The 23,041-nt window shown below is 47.4% G+C and overlaps 1 protein-coding gene across 10 annotated transcripts in view; it reads left to right on the top strand.

The window, feature by feature from the left end:
- The window catches only part of FRYL (FRY like transcription coactivator), a 330,165-nt gene that overhangs the window by 227,991 nt on the left and 79,133 nt on the right, over nucleotides 1-23,041 (top strand). For all 10 annotated transcript variants that reach the window (XM_040418890.1, XM_040418883.1, XM_040418887.1 and 7 more), the window contains 9 exons: nucleotides 1,471-1,578; nucleotides 4,940-5,177; nucleotides 6,711-6,896; nucleotides 7,031-7,117; nucleotides 10,966-11,234; nucleotides 11,475-11,670; nucleotides 12,877-13,001; nucleotides 14,975-15,032; nucleotides 16,006-16,097. In XM_040418890.1, the coding sequence (XP_040274824.1) occupies nucleotides 1,471-1,578; nucleotides 4,940-5,177; nucleotides 6,711-6,896; nucleotides 7,031-7,117; nucleotides 10,966-11,234; nucleotides 11,475-11,670; nucleotides 12,877-13,001; nucleotides 14,975-15,032; nucleotides 16,006-16,097 (1,359 nt within the window). The remainder of the gene's footprint in view (nucleotides 1-1,470; nucleotides 1,579-4,939; nucleotides 5,178-6,710; nucleotides 6,897-7,030; nucleotides 7,118-10,965; nucleotides 11,235-11,474; nucleotides 11,671-12,876; nucleotides 13,002-14,974; nucleotides 15,033-16,005; nucleotides 16,098-23,041) is intronic.

Below are 23,041 nucleotides of genomic sequence, written 5' to 3' on the forward strand. Positions count from 1 at the left end.
CAGCTGGTTACTTAGGCTCTCCCCTCCGAGTGCTCTCAGCCTCAGTGGCTTTCCTATAGAAATGTTCATACCAAATTGTCTCTGCAGGTGTCTACTGGTTTTCTAAGGGTTACACTACAGGCCACCTGATAACTGCAGCCATTAGTTCAACTTGGATATGCCTTTACCAAGTTACCGTGGAAGCAAAATGGTGCCAATCCCTTGTGCTTTTAAAAGGATATATTGTCAGAAAATGACCTATTGTTTAAAATAAGTTTTTATGTTAGTATTGTTTAAATTAGGTTTTTATGTTAAACGTATTTTAAAAATTAATTTAAAACTCTCAAAAATGTTTTCCCTCTGGTCACTGATCCTCACAATAGGCTGACACTTCCTTTTACTGTGAAGTAAAGCAGTCATCTCATTATTATTATCATAGGCAGGATGAAAGAGGTTCTATGGGAGTTCTTGAAAATTGCTGCCAGCAACCTGTGTTGCGTCCCACTGCAGAGCTGCACGCTATGCTCCAGCGCCTGCCTTCATCGTACAACACTGAGCGTTCCTGTCAGGCTGCTCAGCCTGAAAGATTATGGCAGGCAGGATTATGTAGAGCAGGAACTCTGCGTTTCAGCCTGAAAGATTATGGCAGGCAGGATTACATCATTAATGTGTGTTGTAGAGCAGGAACTCTGCGTTTCAGCCTGACCGGAAAGCTCTGCGCTGTATGATGTAGGCAGATGCTGGCGCATAGTTTGTAATGAGGCCCCACTCCCCCATCACTACCTTGGGATGCAACTTTTTCTGTTCACATTCTAGGATAGGTTGCTGCAGCAATTTTTGATCATTCCCACACCAAATTTGTAGTATACATTGGACGTGTATGTCGGGCATTTCCCAGTGGATGCATCTAACCTATGTCAACTGTATAGCCATATAATGCTCCTCTGCTCCAACACTCTGCACTGTGACCTCTACACGGGTCACGGAGCATGCTCACAAGAACCTCCCATAGAAGTCAAGAAGTCCTTTCCATACTATAGCTCTTGCCTGTGGAGCATAATGCTGTTGACAGCAGCTCAAGCAAGGTGGCTACCCCCCAAATTTATGTACAGACAATAGAATAAAAAAAGCATAATACAATAATTTTTTAATGTGGTTTTAGTTAGTAAAAATGTAGGTGATGCATTCCCTTTAGAAAAGAAATCAATCTCTCTCACTGCCACACTCTCCTCCTCCTGTCAGTCTCTCGCTTTCTCCTCGCACTTCTCTCTTTTGTTCATTACTGTCTTTTTCACATAATTACTGTTATCTGTAACCAAGATATGTTAGTGACTTTGAGTCTAGTAGGAGATATCTCGTGGTAATACTGCCTTATTTTGTATTGGATTTGTTTTCCACGCAGCCTGCATGGACTGATTGTAACCTAGTAATAAAGCGATCATATAGATCCTCATGTCCGATTTCCTTTCATTTCTCCTATGTATGTAACAGAGGTGAAAGAAAACCCAAGATTGACTTGTTCAGAACGTGTATTGCTGCTATCCCTAGGCTTATTCCTGATGGTATGAGCAGAGCTGACCTCATTGAATTGCTTGCAAGGTAAACCTCTTCTGCAGTTTTTTTTTATTTTTTTTATGCTTTATATTCTCAAAAAAAAACATATACGGTCCCTTACTTCCCACCCAAGAAATAGTATCAATCGGCAACAATCTGGATTCAGAACCCACAAAGAAAACCTCAGAGCTAAAACGTACCCTGTATTCAGCACACCATGAAATGTCATCTGCGTATTCACAGAAATAAATCAAGTGAGCGATGGGGCAGTGTGAGGTTATACGTGTAGTGGCGATCTGGTAATAGCCTGGATCATATTGTACCTGGACTGGTAGAGGTTAGGTTCCAGAGTGGCATCTCCCATATCAGAGCGGCTGCCCCACTTTTAGGCAGCATGGGGGTCATTTACTATCCAAAATTATGCCTATATTAGGTGTATCTCTGGCACAGATTGCTGCGCAAAGGTTAATTGCGCCGCAGTCTGCGACTTTTCCCAGCTCACGCCAGATCTAAAAAAGTGAGGGTGCCGTGTAAGGGCATTTTGATCATTTGATCTGTTTTAGGCATAGAAAATGATCTAAATGTAAGACCCCAAGGAAGCTGGCGCAGGAAACACCAACATTATGTGGAAGCCAGCACCTCTTTCTAACTTCGGATCCACCGCCAGCTATAGGGGTTATTTAAGGTCTATTCACACGTCCGTAGTGTAGTGCAGATCCGCAATACACCCGGCCGGCACCCCCCATAGAACTGCCTATTCTTGTCCGTGGACAAGAATAGGACATGTTCTATTTTTTGCAGAGCTGCAGCCTGGAAGTTCGGGGCCTAAGCCCGGAGGTTCGCGGACGCGCTCTGGAAATGCAGATGCGGAGAGCACATAGTGTGCTCTCCGCATCTATTCCTGCCCCATTGAGAATGAATGGGTCCGCACCCGTTCCCGATATTGCGGAACGGATGCGGACCCATTTGCGGACGTGTCAATTGACCATAAGATCGGTGTCTAAAATGCCAGTCTTAATAAAATGACCGCCTATGTTTTTTGAGTATCAGTAAAGCTAGACTATCTCACTGCCCCATCATTCGAGTTTCATATTTTCATCTTTATAGATTTGTCTCCGTGATTGCGTACATAACATTTTATGGTGTACTGAATAGCTTTAGCTGGAGTTCTGCATTTATTGTAGTTCCATCTTCGTCACCGCTAAGCTGTTTGGCGGCAACTTGGCCAATTAACTGTGAGTTCCTAACAATGAGGATTCAGTCTGACACAGATTTACATGTGACTATGCTGTATATAAGTATATGGTAAAATGGGTATTGTTGGACTACTCTCTCTGTACAGTGAATAGCCAGCAAGGATGCCACCTACCCAAGGGGTGAAGCATCAGTTGCACACTCCATCGAGAGCTTTACTTAACTAATATTAAGGCCTAGTTCACACGAACGTATGGCTTTTATAGTTTTTTGCGGTCCGTTTTTCACTGATCCGTTTTTGAGTTCCGTTGTGTTTCCGTTTCTGTTCCGTTTTTCCGTATGGCATATACAGTATACAGTAATTACATAGAAAAAATTGGGCTGGGCATAACATTTTCAATAGATGGTTCAGCAAAAACGGAACAGATACGGAAGACATACGGATGCATTTCCGTATGTGTTCCGGTTTTTTTGCGGACCCATTGACTTTAATGGAGCCACGGAACGTGATTTGCGGCCAAATATAGGACATGTTCTATCTTTCAACGGAACGGAAATGGAATGCATACGGAACACATTCCGTTTTTTTTGCGGAACCATTGAAATGAATGGTTCCGTATACGGACCGTATACGGAACACAAAAAAACGGCCCGTACACCCGCAAAAAAAACATTCGTGTGAACCAGGCCTAAAGAAGTTATTTTGGATTTGGATATTGATGAGCTATCCTAAGCATAGGTGATCAGTATGAGATTGGCGGGGGTCCGACTCCTGGGGAGGCCGCAGCACTCCCATGAGCGCCGCTGGATCCTTACAGCTTACCAAGCACAGCACCACACATTGTATAGTGGCTGTGCTTGGTATTGCAGCTCAGTCCCATTCACTTGAATGGGGCTGAGCTGTGCCCAGGCCACGTGAACGATGAACGTGTTGTCACATGATAGCGCTTACAGAAAGTTACAGCCTCTTCGTACAGCTGATCAGCAGGGGTTCCAAGAGTCAGACCCCAGCTGATCTCATATTGTAGACCTAGGATAAGTCATCAGTATGTAAACCCTAGAGAATCTCCTTTAATAGTAGCTCTTCTTGTATTAAATGAAGTCTGTCACCAGGAAATTCACCGTACCTTCACAATGTAGGGGTAGCTAAGCTTGATATAATGATACCTTTCACTTAGCAGTCCGTTACTTCATTTTACTTTTAATTCATATGCAAATGAGTAGTTAAGTGCCTTCAAACCCAAGCTCTTCTGTGCACCTTTCCCTTGCTCCTTCCACGTCCTCTGCCAGCGTCCACCCCCCCCAATTTGGGACTAAGCTGCAGATAGACCATGTGACCTGTGGACATGATATCACAGGCATGTTTTTTTTTTTTTTTTTAGATGTATGCTCCATTCGCATCGTTACATTAACCTTTGTGCGACCATGCTGTAGCAACATAGAGACGTACAATGCAAGATATCTGTGATGATGGGAATCATTTTCCAGATTTTGCAAGTGTAGGTTGTGCTTTGCTGTATATGGGTTTTCTTGTACAATAGCTTATTCAGGATAGGTCATCAGTATAAAATATGTGGGGGTCCAAATCCCAGCACCCCCGCGCTGTGCTGCTCTCAGGTGAGCACTACGTCCTCTTTCTCGGCCTGTGATGTCACCTTTCAGTAGCACAGTCCTATTCAAGTGAATGGGATCACAAGAACAGCCACTATTCTACGGCTCTGTGCTTGTATACTATGAAGAAGGTCTGATATTGATGTCCTATCCTGAGGATCAGTCAGCAATATTTAACTCATGAAAAACCCCTTGAGTAAGCTATTGTACAAGAAAATACATATAGAGCAAAACGCATGAAATTTACATTTTGGAGGGTTTTCAATATGGAAAATTATCCCCATCATAACAGAAGTCTTGCAATGTATGCCTCTCTCTATGTCGTAGTTTTATTCCGGCTGCCTCTCGGCATGTTTGCCCTGCAGCGGCCGTAACTCTGGCCCACCCCCATTATGGTGAATGGGGCCGCAGCGGCAGGACGGATCCGGCAGGCTGTTCCCCCGCCGCCGGAGAAGGCTCCTACTAATGTGAAAGTGGCATTAGACGACCACAATTCTGCAATGTGCAGTTACATTAAAATTCCTAACCAGCAGCAGTTTAACTATCATCTATGACCCGGATAAAGAGCGCTACGTTACATGGCTGTTCCTTCTCTTCCTAGGCTTACAATTCATATGGATGAAGAGCTGCGTGGGCTGGCTTTCAATACCTTACAGGCTCTAATGCTTGATTTTCCCGACTGGCGGGAGGATGTTCTTTCAGGATTCGTTTATTTCATTGTGCGGGAAGTGACTGATGTGCACCCGTCGCTTCTAGACAATGCGGTGAAGATGCTGGTGCAGCTAATAAACCAGTGGAAGCAGGCGGTGCAAATGCACAATAAGAACACTGATGCACAGGTATTCCCTCCTCATCATTCCAGGTCCCATATTATAGGACTGCATCTTTGGCTTGGCACAATAGTTACAGTAAGTGAAGAGTACTCCAGCTAAGGCTCTATTAACACTTCCTTTTGCTGGAGTCATGGTGAGACCCATTGGGGGAGATTTATCAAACTGCTGTCTATAGCAACTAATCAGAGTCCACCTTTCATTTTTCACAGCTAAGTTGGAAAATGAAAGGCGGAATCTGATTGGTAGCTATGGGCAACTAAGCCATTTCTACTTTACACCAGTTTGATAAGTCCCCCCCATTGAGTTTGGCCTCATGCACACGGCCGTTGTTTTGGTCCGCATCCGAGCCACAGTTTTGGCGGCTCAGGTGTGGACCCATTTACTTCAATGGTGCCGCAAAAGATGTGGATAGCACTCCGTGTGCTGTCCGCCTCCGTTCCGTGGTCCGCAAAAAAAATATAACCTGTCCTATTCTTGTCCGCAAAATATTAATGGCTGTCCGTGCCATTCCGCAAATTGCGGAACGCACTCGGACGCCTTACGTGTTTTGCGGATCTGCGGTTTGTGGACCGCAAAACACAACGGTTGTGTGCATGAGGCCTTATATTGAGTCCATCTGAAAAATGGCTAGGAGTGTAAGCAGAGCCGTATTCTTTTGGAGCACAGTTACCGCTGGCAAATCATTCTGAATACAGAACCTGCTGCTTTAATGGGGTTATACCATACATGTAAAACTCTTTTACTCGCCAAAGTCTCATGCACATGACCGTATGTGTTTAGCCATTTTCTTTCTCCCTTCTGTAGAAATGTCCTTTCCTTATCCACCAAAAGGACAAGTACTGTATATGACATGTTCAATTTTATTTTTTATTTTTTTGCGTACATACTGATATGAAATGAATGGGTCCACTTCTGATCTGCACTAGATGCAGATTGGATGTGAAACAAAATCCAGTGGTGTGCATGAGGCCTTAAGTGGAGCCCTTTCTTTCCTTTCTGTGGGTGGGCAGCAGCTAATCAAGCACCTGCATCTCCCAGGATACATTGCAGTTAACATTAGCAACCACTTTTCCCCTGCATAGAAAATAGTCCCTCACATACAGCCCCAAATATACACATTCTGCTTCTCCGCTGCCTAGAGAAAGAGATTTCTTGGAATGTAGCAGTGAATCTGATCACCACACTAGCATTGAGAGGGAGGAAGCAGGGAATCTACTGAGCATGTAAGTCCACCACTAAATGCTGGAGAAGATGGACTAGAAGAGTAAACAGCAGGGGGCGCTACCAGAGAAGAAAAGGCCATGTACATAAAAAAGCCAGACAATATTTTTCTTGCAATAAAACTTCATCTGCAATGTCCTATTATTTGCATAATAATCCATTTAGCTGGATAACCCGTTTAACCCCTATTTGTTTGTCATCTGCTTTTCTAAAGCTATTCAGTGTAGAGAAAACAAGGTGACATCTCCTACAAGGCCCCTTATAGACAGAAATGTGTCTGATGGTCATCATTTTCTCTGTATCTCTTCTGTTTTCCAGCGGGGTATGCACAATGGAGCCACCCATACGCTCCATCTGGAAAGAAGTCCAGTCTCGAGCGTGTTCCATGTTGTAGAAGGGTTTGCACTGGTCATTTTGTGTAACAGCCGACCTGCCACCAGGAGGTTAGCGGTCAACGTCCTCCGAGAGATACGAGCTCTTTTTACAGTCCTTGAACTTTCAAAGGTGAGCAGAAGTGTTTCCTTTATTCATTACTAGCACCTAATACACACCATCAGCCCTGCTTCTGTAGGGTTTTCCTGTAAGAACACACACGGGAATATGTGCTCGGAGATTTTCAGTTGTTTCTCTGTCCATAGGGTGAAGAGGAGTTGGCTATCGATGTCATGGACAGGCTTAGTCCATCCATTCTAGAAAGCTTCATACACCTCACAGGAGCAGATCAGGTAAATCTGGTACTTACCTAGTAAGTGCACCCTAAGTGACCTTGATGACTTCTTTGTATTAATGTCTTTACTTGTGGTAATCTATACAAACATGTGTTAGTACACAGAATCTGTGTATTACTTATTTAACATGCTAGATGGCCACGAGACTAATAAGTCTTGGAATAGAAATGGTCCACAGACTCAGAAGTAGCCCTTCAAATTATGAATGCGTGTTATTCTCTTCTGTAGTCTGATACATCTGCCTATAAACGTGAACCCGCAGGCATGATATACTCATATTTGGCCCATAACTGTGGAGACATCATTCTTAATATTAGGCAAGGGGGGGGGGGGGTTTGCAAAGGAGCAACTGACACAAGCAGGTTTCATATCAGTACGAATGGTGAACACTGTACATGACCCTATTGCTAATAAACTCAACAGTCTTAGGGTATGTTCACATGACGGATTTAGAAAATCTGCCTAAAAAAACTGAGCGTGGAATCTGTTTTTTTTTTTTTTTTTTTTTTTTGTGAGTTTTCCAGTCGTGCAGACAATGTACAAAAAACACGCTGACCTGTATGGAGCAGTATTTTGACGCTTTCCTTTGATTTCAATGGAAGATCCAGCACGGATTCCACCCCAAGATAGAGCATGCCGCTTCGTTTTCCCACATGGAAATGAATTTGAAAGGAATAGGAGGCAGTTTTGAGGCTCTACCTTAGTTAGAATAGAACCCGTGCCATACAGTCAGGTCCATAAATATTGGGACATCGACACAATTCTAACATTTTTGGCTCTATACACCACCACAATGGATTTGAAATAAAGCGAACTAGATGTGCTTTAACTGCAGACTGTCAGATTTAATTTGAGGGTATTTACATCTAAATCAGGTGAACGGTGCAGGAATTACAACAGTTTGCATATGTGCCTCCCACTTGTTAAGGAACCAAAAGTAATGGGACTATTGGCTTCTCAGCTGTTCCATGGCCAGGTGTGTGTTATTCCCTCATTATCCCAATTACAATGAGCAGATAAAAGGTCCAGAGTTAATTTCCAGTCTGCTATTAGCATTTGGAATCTGTTGCTGTCAACTCTCAAGATGAGATCCAAAGACCTGTCACTATCAGTGAAGCAAGCCATCATTAGGCTGAAAAAACACAACAAACCCATCAGAGAGATGGCAAAAACTTTAGGCGTGGCCAAAACAACTGTTTGGAACATTCTTAAAAAGAAGGAACGCACCAGTGAGCTCAGCAACACCAAAAGACCCGGAAGACCACGGAAAACAACTGGTGAATGACCGAAGAATTCTTTCCCTGGTGAAGAAAACACCCTTCACAACAGTTGGCCAGATCAAGAACACTCTCCAGGAGGTAGGTGTATGTGTGTCAAAGTCAACAATCAAGAGAAGACTTCACCAGAGTGAATACAGAGGGTTCACCACAAGATGTAAACCATTGGTGAGCCTCAAAAACAGGAAGGCCAGATTAAAGTTTGCCAAACGACATCTAAAAAAGCCTTCACAGTTGTGGAACAACATCCTATGGACAGATGAGACCAAGATCAACTTGTACCAGAGTGATGGGAAGAGAAGAGTATGGAGAAGGAAAGGAACTGCTCATGATCCTAAGCATACCACCTCATCAGTGAAGCTTGGTGGTGGTAGTGTCATGGCTGCCAATGGAACTGGTTCTCTTGTATTTATTGATGATGTGACTGCTGACAAAAGCAGCAGGATGAATTCTGAAGTGTTTCGGGCAATATTATCTGCTCATATTCAGCCAAATGCTTCAGAACTCATTGGACGGCGCTTCATAGTGCAGATGGACAATGACCCAAAGCATACTGCAAAAGCAACCAAAGAGTTTTTTAAGGGAAAGAAGTGGAATGTTATGCAATGGCCGAGTCAATCACCGGACCTGAATCCGATTGAGCATGCATTTCACTTGCTGAAGACAAAACTGAAGGGAAAATGCCCCAAGAACAAGCAAGAACTGAAGACAGTTGCAGTAGAGGCCTGGCAGAGCATCGCCAGGGATGAAACCCAGCGTCTGGTGATGTCTATGCATTCCAGGCTTCAGGCTGTAATTGACTGCAAAGGATTTGCAACCAAGTATTAAAAAGTTAAAGTTTGATTTATGATTATTATTCTGTCCCATTACTTTTGGTTCCTTAACAAGTGGGAGGCACATATGCAAACTGTTGTAATTCCTGCACCGTTCACCTGATTTGGATGTAAATACCTCAAATTAAAGCTGACATTCTGCAGTTAAAGCACATCTTGTTAATTTAATTTCAAATCCATTGTGGTGGTGTATAGAGCCAAAAATTTTAGAATTGTGTTGATGTCCCAATATTTATGGACCTGACTGTAGCTTTTCTCCAGATCAGAGGGGGGCAGTAGAATGTGTTAAAACAACCCCTTTAAGCTGCTCATCTCTCTTTTAAAAATTCCCTTTGTCAGGGAATTGGAGTTGGCAGCGTGAGAACACTCCCGAAATGTAAATTAGGTTAGCTCGTTATAAGGCTTGTATTACATTAAACAATTTAGCAGGCAATCGCCTGCTCGTTATTGAAGGAGACTGCTGCGATTACATGCAGCGATCTCCTCCACAGTAGGGGGAACAGCTATCACTATTGCCATTCCTCACCCCCATTAAGAATCATTGTTTGACGGCAGCAGATCGTGATTACACAGCTTAAAAATGTTGATTCCCCGATGAACGAGTGGCAGTATTAGGCAGCCACATAATCACTTGTTATCGATGATCCGGCCAGTGTAATATAAGCCCTTCTGTAACATAGACTCACCTCTGTGTCCACCCGTCCTCTCCCTCTGATGCTAAGCTCCTGGCCCGGGGTACTGCATCCAGTATACATGTGAACTCCTATCTATAATGCTGCCTAGCATGATATCATCAGTTCTGTCATATGTATCTAATAAGTACATAGGGAGTAGTGATCTGTGGTGCTTCTAGTCCATTATTATATATATATATATATATATATATATATGCATCGTCCAGGGTGTCATTTAGTGCTAGCGGCTCATGTCTTGTGTGCATGTGAGACGTGATAGTAGTGGCATTTAGTGGGTGCAAGGTGTAAAAAAGCCTGTATGACTAAGGGCTACACATAGGCCTGAATGCATTGGAAAAGTGCATCTAGATTGCACAATGGAAACTAATCAAAGCCACCAGATTCACAGTTTAGACTTTGCTTATTTTCTTCTATCACTTCTATGCACATGTAGCGTATTAATTGGGTGAGCCTTCTGTATTAGGTAGCAGGCTGGTTATCGTTCCTGGTGTCTTGTAGATGTGGAAGTACAGGGGTTGGTTATAGTCTCTGACATGAAGTATGTGGCTTTTGGGTGGCTTCATAGTCCCTAATGGGGAACTAAGTTCAGGCTGCGTATTCCCTGGGTGCTGGCAGCCGGAGCTGCTGATCTCACTTTCTCTTAGTGATGACATCACTTGCACTTTACATATCTAACATGATAACACTACTCGCGATTTACAGAGCAGCTGGTTATCACAGAAAATGGAGCAGAAACGTATCTGTTCCACTTTAAGGCATGGCCTCGAATTTGGTTCTTTTAATATGTGACTTGTCGCAGCAGTCTTAGGGACACCTGTTGCTATACTGTTTCTGCTTGAATCCCACTCATTTCGGACATTGAGAAACAATGAAACAAAGTTGAACTTGCACATTATGCTAAAGAACTTTTTACTGTGTTCTACTCAAATGCCAAGATAAACTGAGTGGATTGTTACATTTCTGTATGGTTATGCTCATTTGTATATCTTCTGCTTCAGGTGATATCTTTGGGTTTTGTCTGATTTTTCTCTATGCTTTAGACCACTTTGCTGTACTGTCCCAGCTCAATAGATCTTCAGACACTTGCAGAATGGAGTTCATCCCCCATCAGCCATCAGTTTGATGTAGTCAGTCCATCCCACATCTGGATTTTTGCACACATCACGCAGGGTCAGGATCCTTGGATAATAAGCCTCTCCAGCTTCTTGAAGCAAGAAAACCTGCCCAAATACTGCCCCACTGCTGTCAGCTATGCCTGGATGTTTTCTTACACCCGCCTTCAGCTTCTTTCCCCACAAGTCGATATAAAGTAAGATAATCTGTAGATATGAGGAATATAATGACTGTTACTGTAAACACGGGGGCAGATTTATCAAAACTGGTGTCAATTTTCCAAAGGAGCTCTGAATAATGAAAGGTGGAATCTGATTGTTTTGCTATGATTTTCCTTTACACCAGTTTTGATAAATCTCCCCCATTGTGTTATTACATTTCCAGAAATGTAAGGAAATCCTTTTTCATTGTATATTAATTCCTTTTTTTCTTGCAGTAGTCCTATTAATGCTAAGAAAGTGACTGCAGTCACAGGCAGCGATTCGTATATCGGCCTTTGGAGAAACTACTTGATTCTTTGCTGCAGTGCAGCAACCTCTGCAGGTTCTTCAGCTTCTGCGGGTTCTGTTCGGTGTTCCCCTCCAGAGACGCTGGCGTCTACCCCTGACAGTGGATATTGCATTGATTCTAAAGTAAGTTATGTACAGGAGCTAATGACATTGTAAGGTGACTTCTGCCTCTTTCTTTTAGGCTCTATTCTCATATGAATCTAGCAACCAACTGTTAGTAAATGTAGATTTTCTAAAATCAGTTTGTGGATTTTTTTTTTTCAAATTTGTTTATAAATTAGGAAATTGGACACTTCCCATATACCGTATTCTTCGGGCTATAAGACGCACCTTTTTTTAGCAAGAAAAAAATCTTAAAAAGTGCCTACGTCTTATAGTCTGCTGTTTAATAGAAATTCCCCTTAGAGAATATGGCACGCTCGCTAATCGGCCCACAACATTTTCTGATCAGTCGCCACATGAGCCAGGGGAGAGAGAAACAGCAGAGAAATATGCGGATCGACGGTGGTGAGAGGTGAGGGAGAATGCTGCAGGATGGAGCTTTCCCGTGCGTGCAGCGCCTCCTCTCTCGCTTGCTGTGGGGACTTGTTAGGTAGAGAGGGGGGAAACAGAGAAGGCTGAGGGTGAGAACCAAGGGGAGAGCGCTGGAAGTACCGAGATGTCCACATCGCCTCCTCTGTGTTTCGGACAGTTATCACAGAACTTGTATAATAATGTACACAGCATGTCATGACTAAGGAACCCTTTACCTCCTGTGAGGTGAGCACATACATACATGGCCGGCTGCCCGTGTGTCCTGGCTCTTCTTGCTGGCTGCTATTGACACTAGGGAGGCTTGTTCCCGTCACGGCTTGCTATTGGCTGCCATACGATGGGGAGATGGAATGGCGACCATGCCGGCATTAGAAGCGACATGGGTGCAGGGGAGCAAGGTAAGTACTATCTGTGTGAGGGGCCTGGGCATATTGGGGGGAAGGCATTATAGGCCGTGGATAACACCTTTAAAGATGCTTCAAATTTAACAAAGTATGCCAATGCAAAATCAGGAAAAACTGACTATTAGCTGTTTGATAAATTACCACCAGTGTCTTTGGAGCCAGTATCGGTGGAGGAAGGTAGTGCTTTTGCCTCGGCGCTGTATGTAAATGTATCTGTCACTTCTGACAAATTTTATTCAATATTGACAAAAAATAAAAAGACGCCACTTATACACACAGAAAGGTATATGGGGTAAGGGTGTCACAATCTTTAAAAATGTTTGAAACTTTTTAACATTATGTATGAAAGCAGTAGTGAATCCACGTAATTCCAGCGAGTTTTCTTTTACAGATTATTGGCAGTCCGTCCCCCTCATCCCTATTCAAGCACATAGTACCAATGATGCGTTCAGAGAGCATAGAAATAACAGAATCTCTTGTTCTGGGCCTTGGCAGGACCAACCCTGGAGCTTTTAGGTAAAATGACTGCTTTCGTGTAATAGAATCTCGCATTATGTCTAAGGGTACTTTCACACTTGTGGCAGGACGGATCCGACATGCTGTTCACCATGTCGGATCCGTCCTTCCGCTATTTCGCCGCTCCGTCCCCATTGACTATAATGGGGACGGGGGCGGAGCTCCGGCGCAGCACAGCGGTGCACAGCGAAAGCCGCCGGACTTAGGCTAGTTTCACACCTGCGTTCAGGTGTCCGCTCGTGAGCTCAGTTTGAAGGGGCTCACAAGCGGCCCTGAACGCAGCCGTTCAGCTCTAATGCATTCTCAGTGGAGGCGGATCCACTGAGAATGCATCCGTCTGGCGGCGTTCAGCCTCCGCTCCGCTCAGTGAGCGGACACCTGAACGCTGCTTGCAGCGTTCCGGTGTCCGCCTGGCCGTGCGGAGGCGAGCGGATCCGTCCAGACTTACAATGTAAGTCAATGGGGACGGATCCGCTTGAAGATGACACCATATGGCTCAATCTTCAAGCGGATCCGTCCCCCATTGACTTTCAATGTAAAGTCTGAACGGATCCGCTCAGGCTACTTTCAGACTTAGAAATTTTTCTAAGTTATAATGCAGACGGATCCGTTCTGAACGGATGCGAACGTCTGCATTATAGGAGCGGATCCGTCTGATGAAACATCAGACGGACCCGCTCCGAACGCTAGTGTGAAAGTAGCCTTAAAAGTCCTGCATGTCCGACTTTTTAGTCCGGCGGCTTTCACCGTGCTGCGCCGGAGCTCCGCCCTCGTCCCCATTATAGTCAATGGGGACGGAGCGGCGGCACGGCGAAATAGCGGAAGGACGGATCCGACATGGTGAACAGCATGTCGGATCCGTCCTGCCGCAAGTGTGAAAGTAGCCTAATATAACCAAAGAAACATGTTTTTGACAGCCCATCTGGATGACATTTTCCCTTTACACGGGCAGAGAATCCAAAACATAATCGCTAACCAGCGTTCATAGGAATGTTCGTTACCAATTATCTGCCGGTGTAAAAGGTGCCGCTGATTACCCGTTGAAATTGAATAGTTTGTGCACACACAAAAATTATTATTTACTGGAAGCAGATTGTGCTGTTTAAACTTGCTCTGCTGTATGGGGACAAGCAATACTGTGGAGGAGATCGCTGCACATTATGCAGAACCATTCACCTCAATGGGGCCACAAAAAAGACAGAAATTACTCTGTGTACATTCCATGTTCACATGGCTGCCAAAAAAATTGAACTTTTATCTATTATTGTCCGCATTACGTACAAGGGTAGGACTGTTCTATTAGGGGCCGGCTTTCCCGTTCCACAAAATGCGGAATGCACTAGGCCGGTATCCGTGTTGGATCGGCAATTTGCAGTCCACAAAACACACAACGGTCATGTGCATGAGTGCCTTGTAGCAGAAATTTGTATATTTAAAGCTACCCGGTGTAAAGCTTCACTTTTGTTACTGACCATGTTACTCGTTGCCCGTCAGGATTGTTACATTGCAGAGTCCTCACATTGGCGTAATTGCTGTCTTTTTAATACAAAAAATTTCAGCTGGCACTGCAAAAGACTCCAATTCTGGGAGCTGCTGTGCCGATCTTCAGTGCAAGATGCAAATAAACATACCATCCAAAGAAACTGAATGCATGGCCCCTGCCATACTGTAAAATCTTATCTTCATTGATTTTGCAGGTTATATCAGGTGTGGACAAATAAGGCGAGGGCCTGCCAGATAAAGTGCAGGAGCGCATGAATCGGCCGTCGCCTTATTTGTCCTAACCTAATGTGACCTGCTAAAGCAATGAAGATAAGAGTTTACCGTCTGGTAAGTGTTATGCATTCTGTTTCCTTGGATCATATAATTATTGTCTTTTATTGTAAATATTTTATAAACTTCATAGCATTTCCTGTCCGAGCTACTGTTTTAATACCAGGTGTCTAATATGGCTGTCTGTTATTTGTATCCAGGGAATTAATTGAGGAGTTGCACCCCATAATTAAAGAAGCACTTGATAGAAGGCCAGAGGTAATTATGTGACCGTTTACTGTAATACAGGGTGATTCCAAAAGCATGGTGCCTGTAGGAAAGGCCTCTAGATAAAATACACAGATTCTGCTCTTGAAAAATTAAAGCTGTGCTGTGAGTGGTTGCTACGAAAGCTGTGCTGTGAGTGGTTGCTACGAAAGCTGTGCTGTGAGTGGTTGCTACGAAAGCTGTGCTGTGAGTGGTTGCTACGAAAGCTGTGCTGTGAGTGGTTGCTACGAAAGCTGTGCTGTGAGTGGTTGCTACGAAAGCTGTGCTGTGAGTGGTTGCTACGAAAGCTGTGCTGTGAGTGGTTGCTACGAAAGCTGTGCTGTGAGTGGTTGCTACGAAAGCTGTGCTGTAAGTGGCTGCTACGAAAGCTTTGCTGTGAGTGGTTGCTACGAAAGCTGTGCTGTGAGTGGTTGCTACGAAAGCTGTGCTGTGAGTGGTTGCTACGAAAGCTGTGCTGTGAGTGGTTGCTACGAAAGCTGTGCTGTGAGTGGTTGCTACGAAAGCTGTGCTGTGAGTGGTTGCTACGAAAGCTGTGCTGTGAGTGGTTGCTACGAAAGCTGTGCTGTGAGTGGTTGCTACGAAAGCTGTGCTGTGAGTGGTTGCTACGAAAGCTGTGCTGTGAGTGGTTGCTACGAAAGCTGTGCTGTGAGTGGTTGCTACGAAAGCTGTGCTGTGAGTGGTTGCTACGAAAGCTGTGCTGTGAGTGGTTGCTACGAAAGCTGTGCTGTGAGTGGTTGCTACGAAAGCTGTGCTGTGAGTGGTTGCTACGAAAGCTGTGCTGTGAGTGGTTGCTACGAAAGCTGTGCTGTGAGTGGTTGCTACGAAAGCTGTGCTGTGAGTGGTTGCTACGAAAGCTGTGCTGTGAGTGGTTGCTACGAAAGCTGTGCTGTGAGTGGTTGCTATGAGCAAACTCCTTAAATGTTTAATAAATTGTATTTTCATGTTACATTTTTTTTCTTAACAGAATATGAAGCGGCGCAGGCGTCGAGATATTTTACGAGTGCAGCTGGTCCGTATATTTGAACTGCTGGCAGATGCTGGTGTCATTAGTCACAGGTAGGTCTGTAGAGATGTTTCTAAGTACAGTAACAACATGTCATAAAAATGCTCATCTTTCAGTCCTTATTGAGAAGTGATGGGTTACTGCATATGATCATTTCTTGGGAAACTAATTAAGGGTCCATTCACACATCTGTGTATGTTTTGCGGATCCGCAAAACACGGACACCGGCAACGTGCACTATAATAGAAAATGCCTAATCTTGTCTTGTGCGGGTCCGCGTTTCCGGATCCAGGCAGCACATTGTGCGGCCCGATAGAAATTAATGGGTCCGCAATACTTAATGGGTCCGATAGAAATTAATGGGTCCGCAATACTGTTCCGCAAAATGCGGAACAGAATTCCGGACGTGTGAATGGAGCCTAAGGCTACTTTCACACTGGCGTTTTGGCTTTCCATTTGTGAGATCCGTTCAGGGCTCTCACAAGCGGTCCAAAACGGATCAGTTTTGCCCTAATGCATTCTGAATGGAAAAGGATCCGCTCAGAATGCATCAGTTTGCCTCCGTTCAGTCTCCATTCCGCTTTGGGGGCGGACACCAAAACACTGCTTGCAGCGTTTTGGTGTTCGTCTGACGAAACTGAGCCAAACAAATCCATCCTGGCACACAATGTAAGTCAATGGGGACGGATACGTTTTTTTATGGCACAATAGAAAACGGATCCGTCCTTCATTAACTTTCAATAGTGTTCAAGACGGATCCGTCTTGGCTATGTTAAAGATAATGCAAACAGATCCGTCCTGAACGGATGCAGACGGTTGTATTATCTGAACGGATGCGTTTGTGCAGATGCATGACGGGTCCGCACCAAATGCGAGTGTGACAGTAGACTAAGGAGTTCACACTGCAGTTATTTAATCAGTGATTTTCATCAGTGATTGGGAGGCAAAACCAGTATTGAAGCCTACTCAGACATAAGGTACAAGGGAAAGATCTGTCCCTGTTCTGTGTTATGACCCGCACCTGGTTTTGGTTCACAATAACTGACCGAACTGAAGTGTGAATTTGGCCTAAGTAATAGTAGACCAAAATACAAAACCTTTATCAAAAATGTGTATATATATAAAATTAGAAAAGATTCAGAAAATCTGAACTGTTGTGTTGTCTTTAAAGGGCATCTGTCAGCAAATTTGTACATATGACACCGGCTGACCTGTTACATGTGCACTTGGCAGCTGAAGGCATCTGTGTTGGTCCCATGTTCATGTGTGTCCGCATTGCTGAGAAAAATAATATTTCTCGCCCATTTCCTTGGGGGACACAGGAGACCTTGGGTATAGCTCAGCTCCCTACGAGGCGTGACACTAAGTGAAAACTGTTAACCCCCTCCTCCAGCAGCTATACCCTCAGCCTGGAGAGAGAGACTACCAGTTTTTTGCTTAGTGTCCAAGGAGGCAAGACACTCCCTGCTCTGCAGGGCTGTTTTCTCCTTATAATTTTTTATTTAATTTTGATTTCCCTTTCTTCAGGGACAACAGAGACGCCTGGACCTCTCTTTCTCCTGGGGTCGTGTTGCGCCAGTGCCGTTCATCCGCACTGCTGCCTCCCCCCACAGAAGGCAAGGTGGACCAGGACAGCCTAGCTCCCCTGCATCCCGCCAGCGTAAGGGTCGCCCGCACGCCAAGTCCCTCTTCCAGCGTCCTGCCACTACGGTGCCAGTAGCTGAAGGGGCGACCCTGCTGGAATGAACCGAGGGTGAAGACAGCAGATGGTGAGAGGTGGCTGCTCCCCCCCCACTGCTACCTGGGGTCTGCGACACCGGGGCGTTTAATTCTAGGAGCCTGCGGGGTTCCCTCTCCTTTGACTCCTGGGGCCTCCCAGCTAATTTGTGCCCCAACTTCTTGTGCTCCGGGCACTTTACTCTGGGATCTGGCAACGGCACTGCGGGTGGCCGCAGTGCTCTTACTCTGCCGGCTGGCATCCAGGACCGCGTCTGCGGTCATTACAGGCCCCCGCATCACTTCTGTCACGTCTGGGTGCTCGAAATGGGCGGCGGTCGAGCGCCCCTTCCCTCAGCTCCGCTGGGACCTCCGGCGGGCTGCTGGCTTCCTCTATCATCGGCACCGCAGGTCCAGCGCTTCAATTGCCAGAGCGGCATCTCAGTGGTAAATTTTGTCGTGCAAGTGCGGCACTCTCCAGCAGCGGGGGGCGGGGCCTATCTTCCTTCCCGCCGCTCTGCTACCCACTTCAGCTCCAGCTCTGAGGAGAAGGAACCTGCTGGCCACCGCTGCTGCCTCCAGCCATACAGCGCTGCACACCACTGCTTTCGCTGCTCCATCGCTTCCTGAGGCTCTCCTGGTAGGACAACCCCCTCCTAGCGCCAGTGGCCCTAGCCCGGGTATAGGCCCTCTCTTCCTGGGTTATATATGCCTCCACCATCATCAACCTGTCAGATCCCACAGGGGCCCCTAAGCCCTGGTACCATGCCTGTACCGCCTGTAGAGAACCCTTTCCACGTGGGCAATCTGATCCGCATTGCTCCGCATGCCAGGCCCCAATGCAGGATCTGCCACCCACCGTGCCGCCCCCCGTTCCCTCTGGTCCGCCTGACTGGGCTAGGTACCTGTCCCAGGCCGGGGAAAGTCTCACCCACATAGTAGGCCGCCTTGTAGACAAACCGCCTACCCCGCACGCTGCCACACCCCCTGTTGCACCCTCCGGGTCTACCGCTTCTGCTGCCCCCACTGGTTCCCTCGCTCCCAGTGAATCCTCCAGGGCCCGGCACTCTCAGAAGCACTCCAGGGCAGAGTGCGCATCCTCCTCAGATGCGTCTCTCTCTCTGCCACGCCTCTTCTCCCCACAGGACAAGCCCTCTGAGGTAGAATTGGCAGATTCGGATTGGGACATGGACTCTGCACTGCCGTCCAAACTAGCCTCCGCAGCGGGTCACCTCATCGCTAATATTTGTGATACCTTTAAGATACACGATGACCCTCCCAGCACTGACCAGGCCGGTGTGTCCTTTTCCCGCCCCAAACAGGCGTCCAAAGTTTTTCCTCTCCTCGCCGACTTCTCTTCGGTGGTCTCTAAGGCTTGGGCTCGCCCTGACGCCCGCTTTACCTCTCCCAAAAAGCTGGACGTATGTTACCCATTTCAAGCTGATTGTGTTGCCACGTGAGCATCCCCGCCTAAGGTTGACCTTCCCGTGGCCCGCCTGTCTAAGAGCACGGCCATTCCTGTAGCAGACGGCTCCTCACTTCAGTCCACCGAGGACTGTTGTATGGAGTCCCTCTCCAAAGCCATCTTTGCTGCCTCGGTTTCAGCCCTCAGACTGGTCTTTGCCTCCGCCTGGGCGGGGAAAGCGGTTTCCGAATGGGGCTCGCAGCTTGAACAGGAATTGGGGTCGGACGTCCCCATTCAGGACCTCCGATCCTTAGCTCAACTGATGGTTCAGGCAGGAAAATTCATCTGCGAGGCTTCTCTCGATGCGGGTGCCCTCATAGCCCGCTCGTCTGCCCTAGCCGTTTCCGTCAGGAGGGAGCTTTGGCTGAAGGTTTGGGCAGCGGACTCCGCCTCCAAGTGCTCTCTTACTGGGCTGCCATTCACGGGCTCCCTTTTATTCGGGACCTGTTTGGACGAGATTATTTCAGAAGCCACGGGTGGCAAGAACACCCATCTTCCCCAGTCCAGAACCAAGGGCGCCTCTCGAGTGTTCACCAAGGTCCTAGCCCCTGTCCTGGCCTTGCTCCACTCCAGGGGTGTTTTTCTGCGTCCTTACTTAGACGACGTCCTCATCAAGGCGCCCTCCTTTTCTCAGACGTCCGCCAGCGTGGATCTCACTCTGGAGACCCTGGCGTCTTCTCTGACCTTCTCCAGACGGTTGATCTTCCTGGGGATGCTGCTGCATACGGAGGCGGCGGAGGTTCGTCTTCCAACGGACAAGCGTCTGGCCCTCCACCGGTTGGTTCGCAATCTTCTTCTCCACCGCCGTACGTCCTTCTGATCCAGCATGCGGGTATTAGGGCAAATGGTTGCCTGCTTCGAGGCTATTCCATTTGCACAGTTCCATTCCCGCATCCTTCAAAGGGCGATCCTCTCTGCCTGGGACAAGTCATCGGAGAGTCTGGACCGGCCCTTCCATCTAACTCCCCAAGTTCGGGCCTCCCTCCGCTGGTGGTGGCGGACCCCTGTCCAGGGGAAATCCTTCCTTCCAATGACCTGCCTGGTGGTTACCACCGACGCCAGTCTGCAGGGTTGGAGCGGGGGTGTTTCCTCCCCGGTCCGTCCAGGGCACTTGGTCTCGATCGGAGTCCAAACTTCCGATCAACGTCCTGGAATTGAGGGCGATCCTCCTGTCGCTCCGACACTGGACTCCCTTGCTAAAAGGCCATCCCGTCCGTGTACAATCTGACAACGCCACGGCCGTGGCGTACATAAGCCACCAGGGGGGCACTCGCAGCGCCGCTGCAATGCGAGAGGTTACCCGCATTCTCCTCTGGGCGGAAGCTCACGTTCCGGCCCTGTCAGCGATTTATATTCCAGGGGTGGAGAACTGGACGGCGGACTTCCTCAGCAGGACCACCATCGACCCGGGCGAGTGGTCACTACACCCGGACGTGTTCCAGTCGATTTGCCTTCGTTGGGGTCGCCAGGATGTGGACCTCATGGCCTCCAGGTTCAACCACAAGCTTCCCACCTTCCTGGCCAGGGCAAGGGACCCGAGGGCGTACGGTGCCGACTCCCTCGTTCTTACGTGGCAAAAATTTTCCCTTCTGTATGTGTTTCCGCCCATCCCCCTCCTGCCTCGGGTTCTCCGGAAGATCGCGGCAGACGGCATTCCCACGATCCTGGTCGCTCCAGATTGGCCTCGCCGGTCTTGGTACGCCGACCTGATGCTGCTCATGGGAGACGCGCCGTGGCCGCTGCCTCTCGGAGAAGATCTCCTCTCTCAGGGACCGATCTTCCACCAGCATTTAAGGTCGCTACGTTTGACGCCGTGGCTGTTGAAAGCTCCGTTTTGACGCGACAGGGATTTTCCGCGGATGTGGTTCGCACCATGATCCGCGCCCGGAAGCCTGCCTCGTCCAGGATCTATTATCAGACTTGGAGGTATTACCTGGGATTCTGTGAGAATCTGGGTGTTCCCCCTCTCCGCTTCTCTCTCCCCACAGTTCTGTCCTTCCTCCAGTCCGGCCTGGGGCTGGGCCTCAGTTCCTTGAAGGGTCAGGTGTCGGCGCTGTCCATCCTCTTCCAGCGTCCCCTGGCCCCTCTCGGGCCTGTCAAGACCTTCATCCAAGGAGTGGCTCACTTGGTTCCTCCATCCGTCCCCCGATTCCGCCCTGGGACCTGAATATTGTGCTCTCGGCGCTCCAAGCTTCCCCCTTCGAGCCGGTACGGAAGATCTCCCTACGCCTTCTGTCCTGTAAGGTCGTGTTCCTTGTGGCCATCACGTCTCTCAGACGGGTGTCCGAATTGGTGGCCCTTTCTTGTTCCGAGCCTTTTCTGGTCCTCACCAAGATAAGGCTGTTCTCAGTACCGTCCCTTCCTTCCTTCCGAAGGTGGTCTCCGCCTTTCATCTCAAGAAGGACATCGTCCTCCCCTCTCTGTGTCCCTCCCCTTCCCACCCCCGGGAACAGGAACTACACTGCTTGGATGTTGTTAGGGCCTTGAAGATTTACTTAGAGATCACCGGCTCCTTTTGGCGCACGGACTCTCTTTTTGTGGTTCCGGAGGGTCCGCGCAAGGGGTTGGCGGCCTCCAAGGTGGCTATCGCCCACTTCATCAAATTGGCTATTGCTAAGGCTTACCGCGCCAAGGGCAGGGTTCCGCCTTTCGGTGTCACCGCTCATTCCACCAGAGCGGTCGGTGCCTCTTGGCCCCAGAGACATCGGGCTTCGGCTGAACAATTGTGGAAGGCGGCCACTTGGTCTTCCTTGCACACCTTTACCAAGTAGTACAGGGAGCACACTCATGCATCGGAGGATGCTGCTTTGGGCCGCCTGGTCTTGCAGGCGGCGGTTTCTTAATGCCTACGGTTGCTTCGCTTTGGGGTTGTGGTCCCTCCCCTTTTGGACGTCCCAAGGTCTCCTGTGTCCCCCAAGGAAATGGACGAGAAAACGAGATTTTTGTATAACTTACCAGTAAAATCTCTTTCTCGCTCTTCCTTGGGGGACACAGCACCCACCCATCGTTGTTTGTTCTACAGGTTACGGTTTTGGTTGCCCCTGTCGGGTAGTTGGCTTGTTGGTTCCACTTTGTTGGTCATTGCCTTTTCTCACTACTTGGACACGCAACTGGCAGTCTCTCTCTCCAGGCTGAGGGTATAGCTGCTGGAGGAGGGGCTTAACAGTTTTCACTTAGTGTCACACCTCCTAGGGAGATGAGCTATACCCAAGGTCTCCTGTGTCCCCCAAGGAAAGAGTGAGAAAGAGATTTTACTGGTAAGTTATACAAAAATCTAGTTTTTATTATATACAAATGAGCTTCTAGGAGCAACGGGGGCGTTGTCATTACACCTAGAAGCTCTGCTCTCCCTGTTTGGCGGCTCCCTCTCTATATTGACTGACAAGGCCAGGTGTGATGATGGTCCTTTCAGTCAAAGAGGAGACGGCGCAGCAGTTGCAGATAGATCTGAGCCTCTAGGTGTAATGACAACGCCCCCAGTGCTCCTAGAGACTCATTTGCATTTATTAAAGCATCATTTTTCTCAGCAATGTGGACACATATGAACATGGAACAAACACAGATGCCTTTAGCTGCACATGTAACAGTTCAGGCAGTTTCATAGTACGGCACTTCTACTAGTTCACATTCCTGTTTAAGCGCTGTGTGCCCCACTTCATATGGAGGTTTATTCTGTACAAATCCAGCAGAGGAACTTGGTGACATGCTCCAGCAGATTCCATCTATATGAAGGCATTTACCCCCAGAGCTCAGTGCACGGAGGCCATCCATCTCCAGATTAGGCTCTGATGTGCACAGGAAAGCACAGACTAACTG

This window comes from Bufo bufo, chromosome 2 (genome assembly GCF_905171765.1).
Source record: "Bufo bufo chromosome 2, aBufBuf1.1, whole genome shotgun sequence".
Taxonomy (NCBI): domain Eukaryota; kingdom Metazoa; phylum Chordata; class Amphibia; order Anura; family Bufonidae; genus Bufo; species Bufo bufo.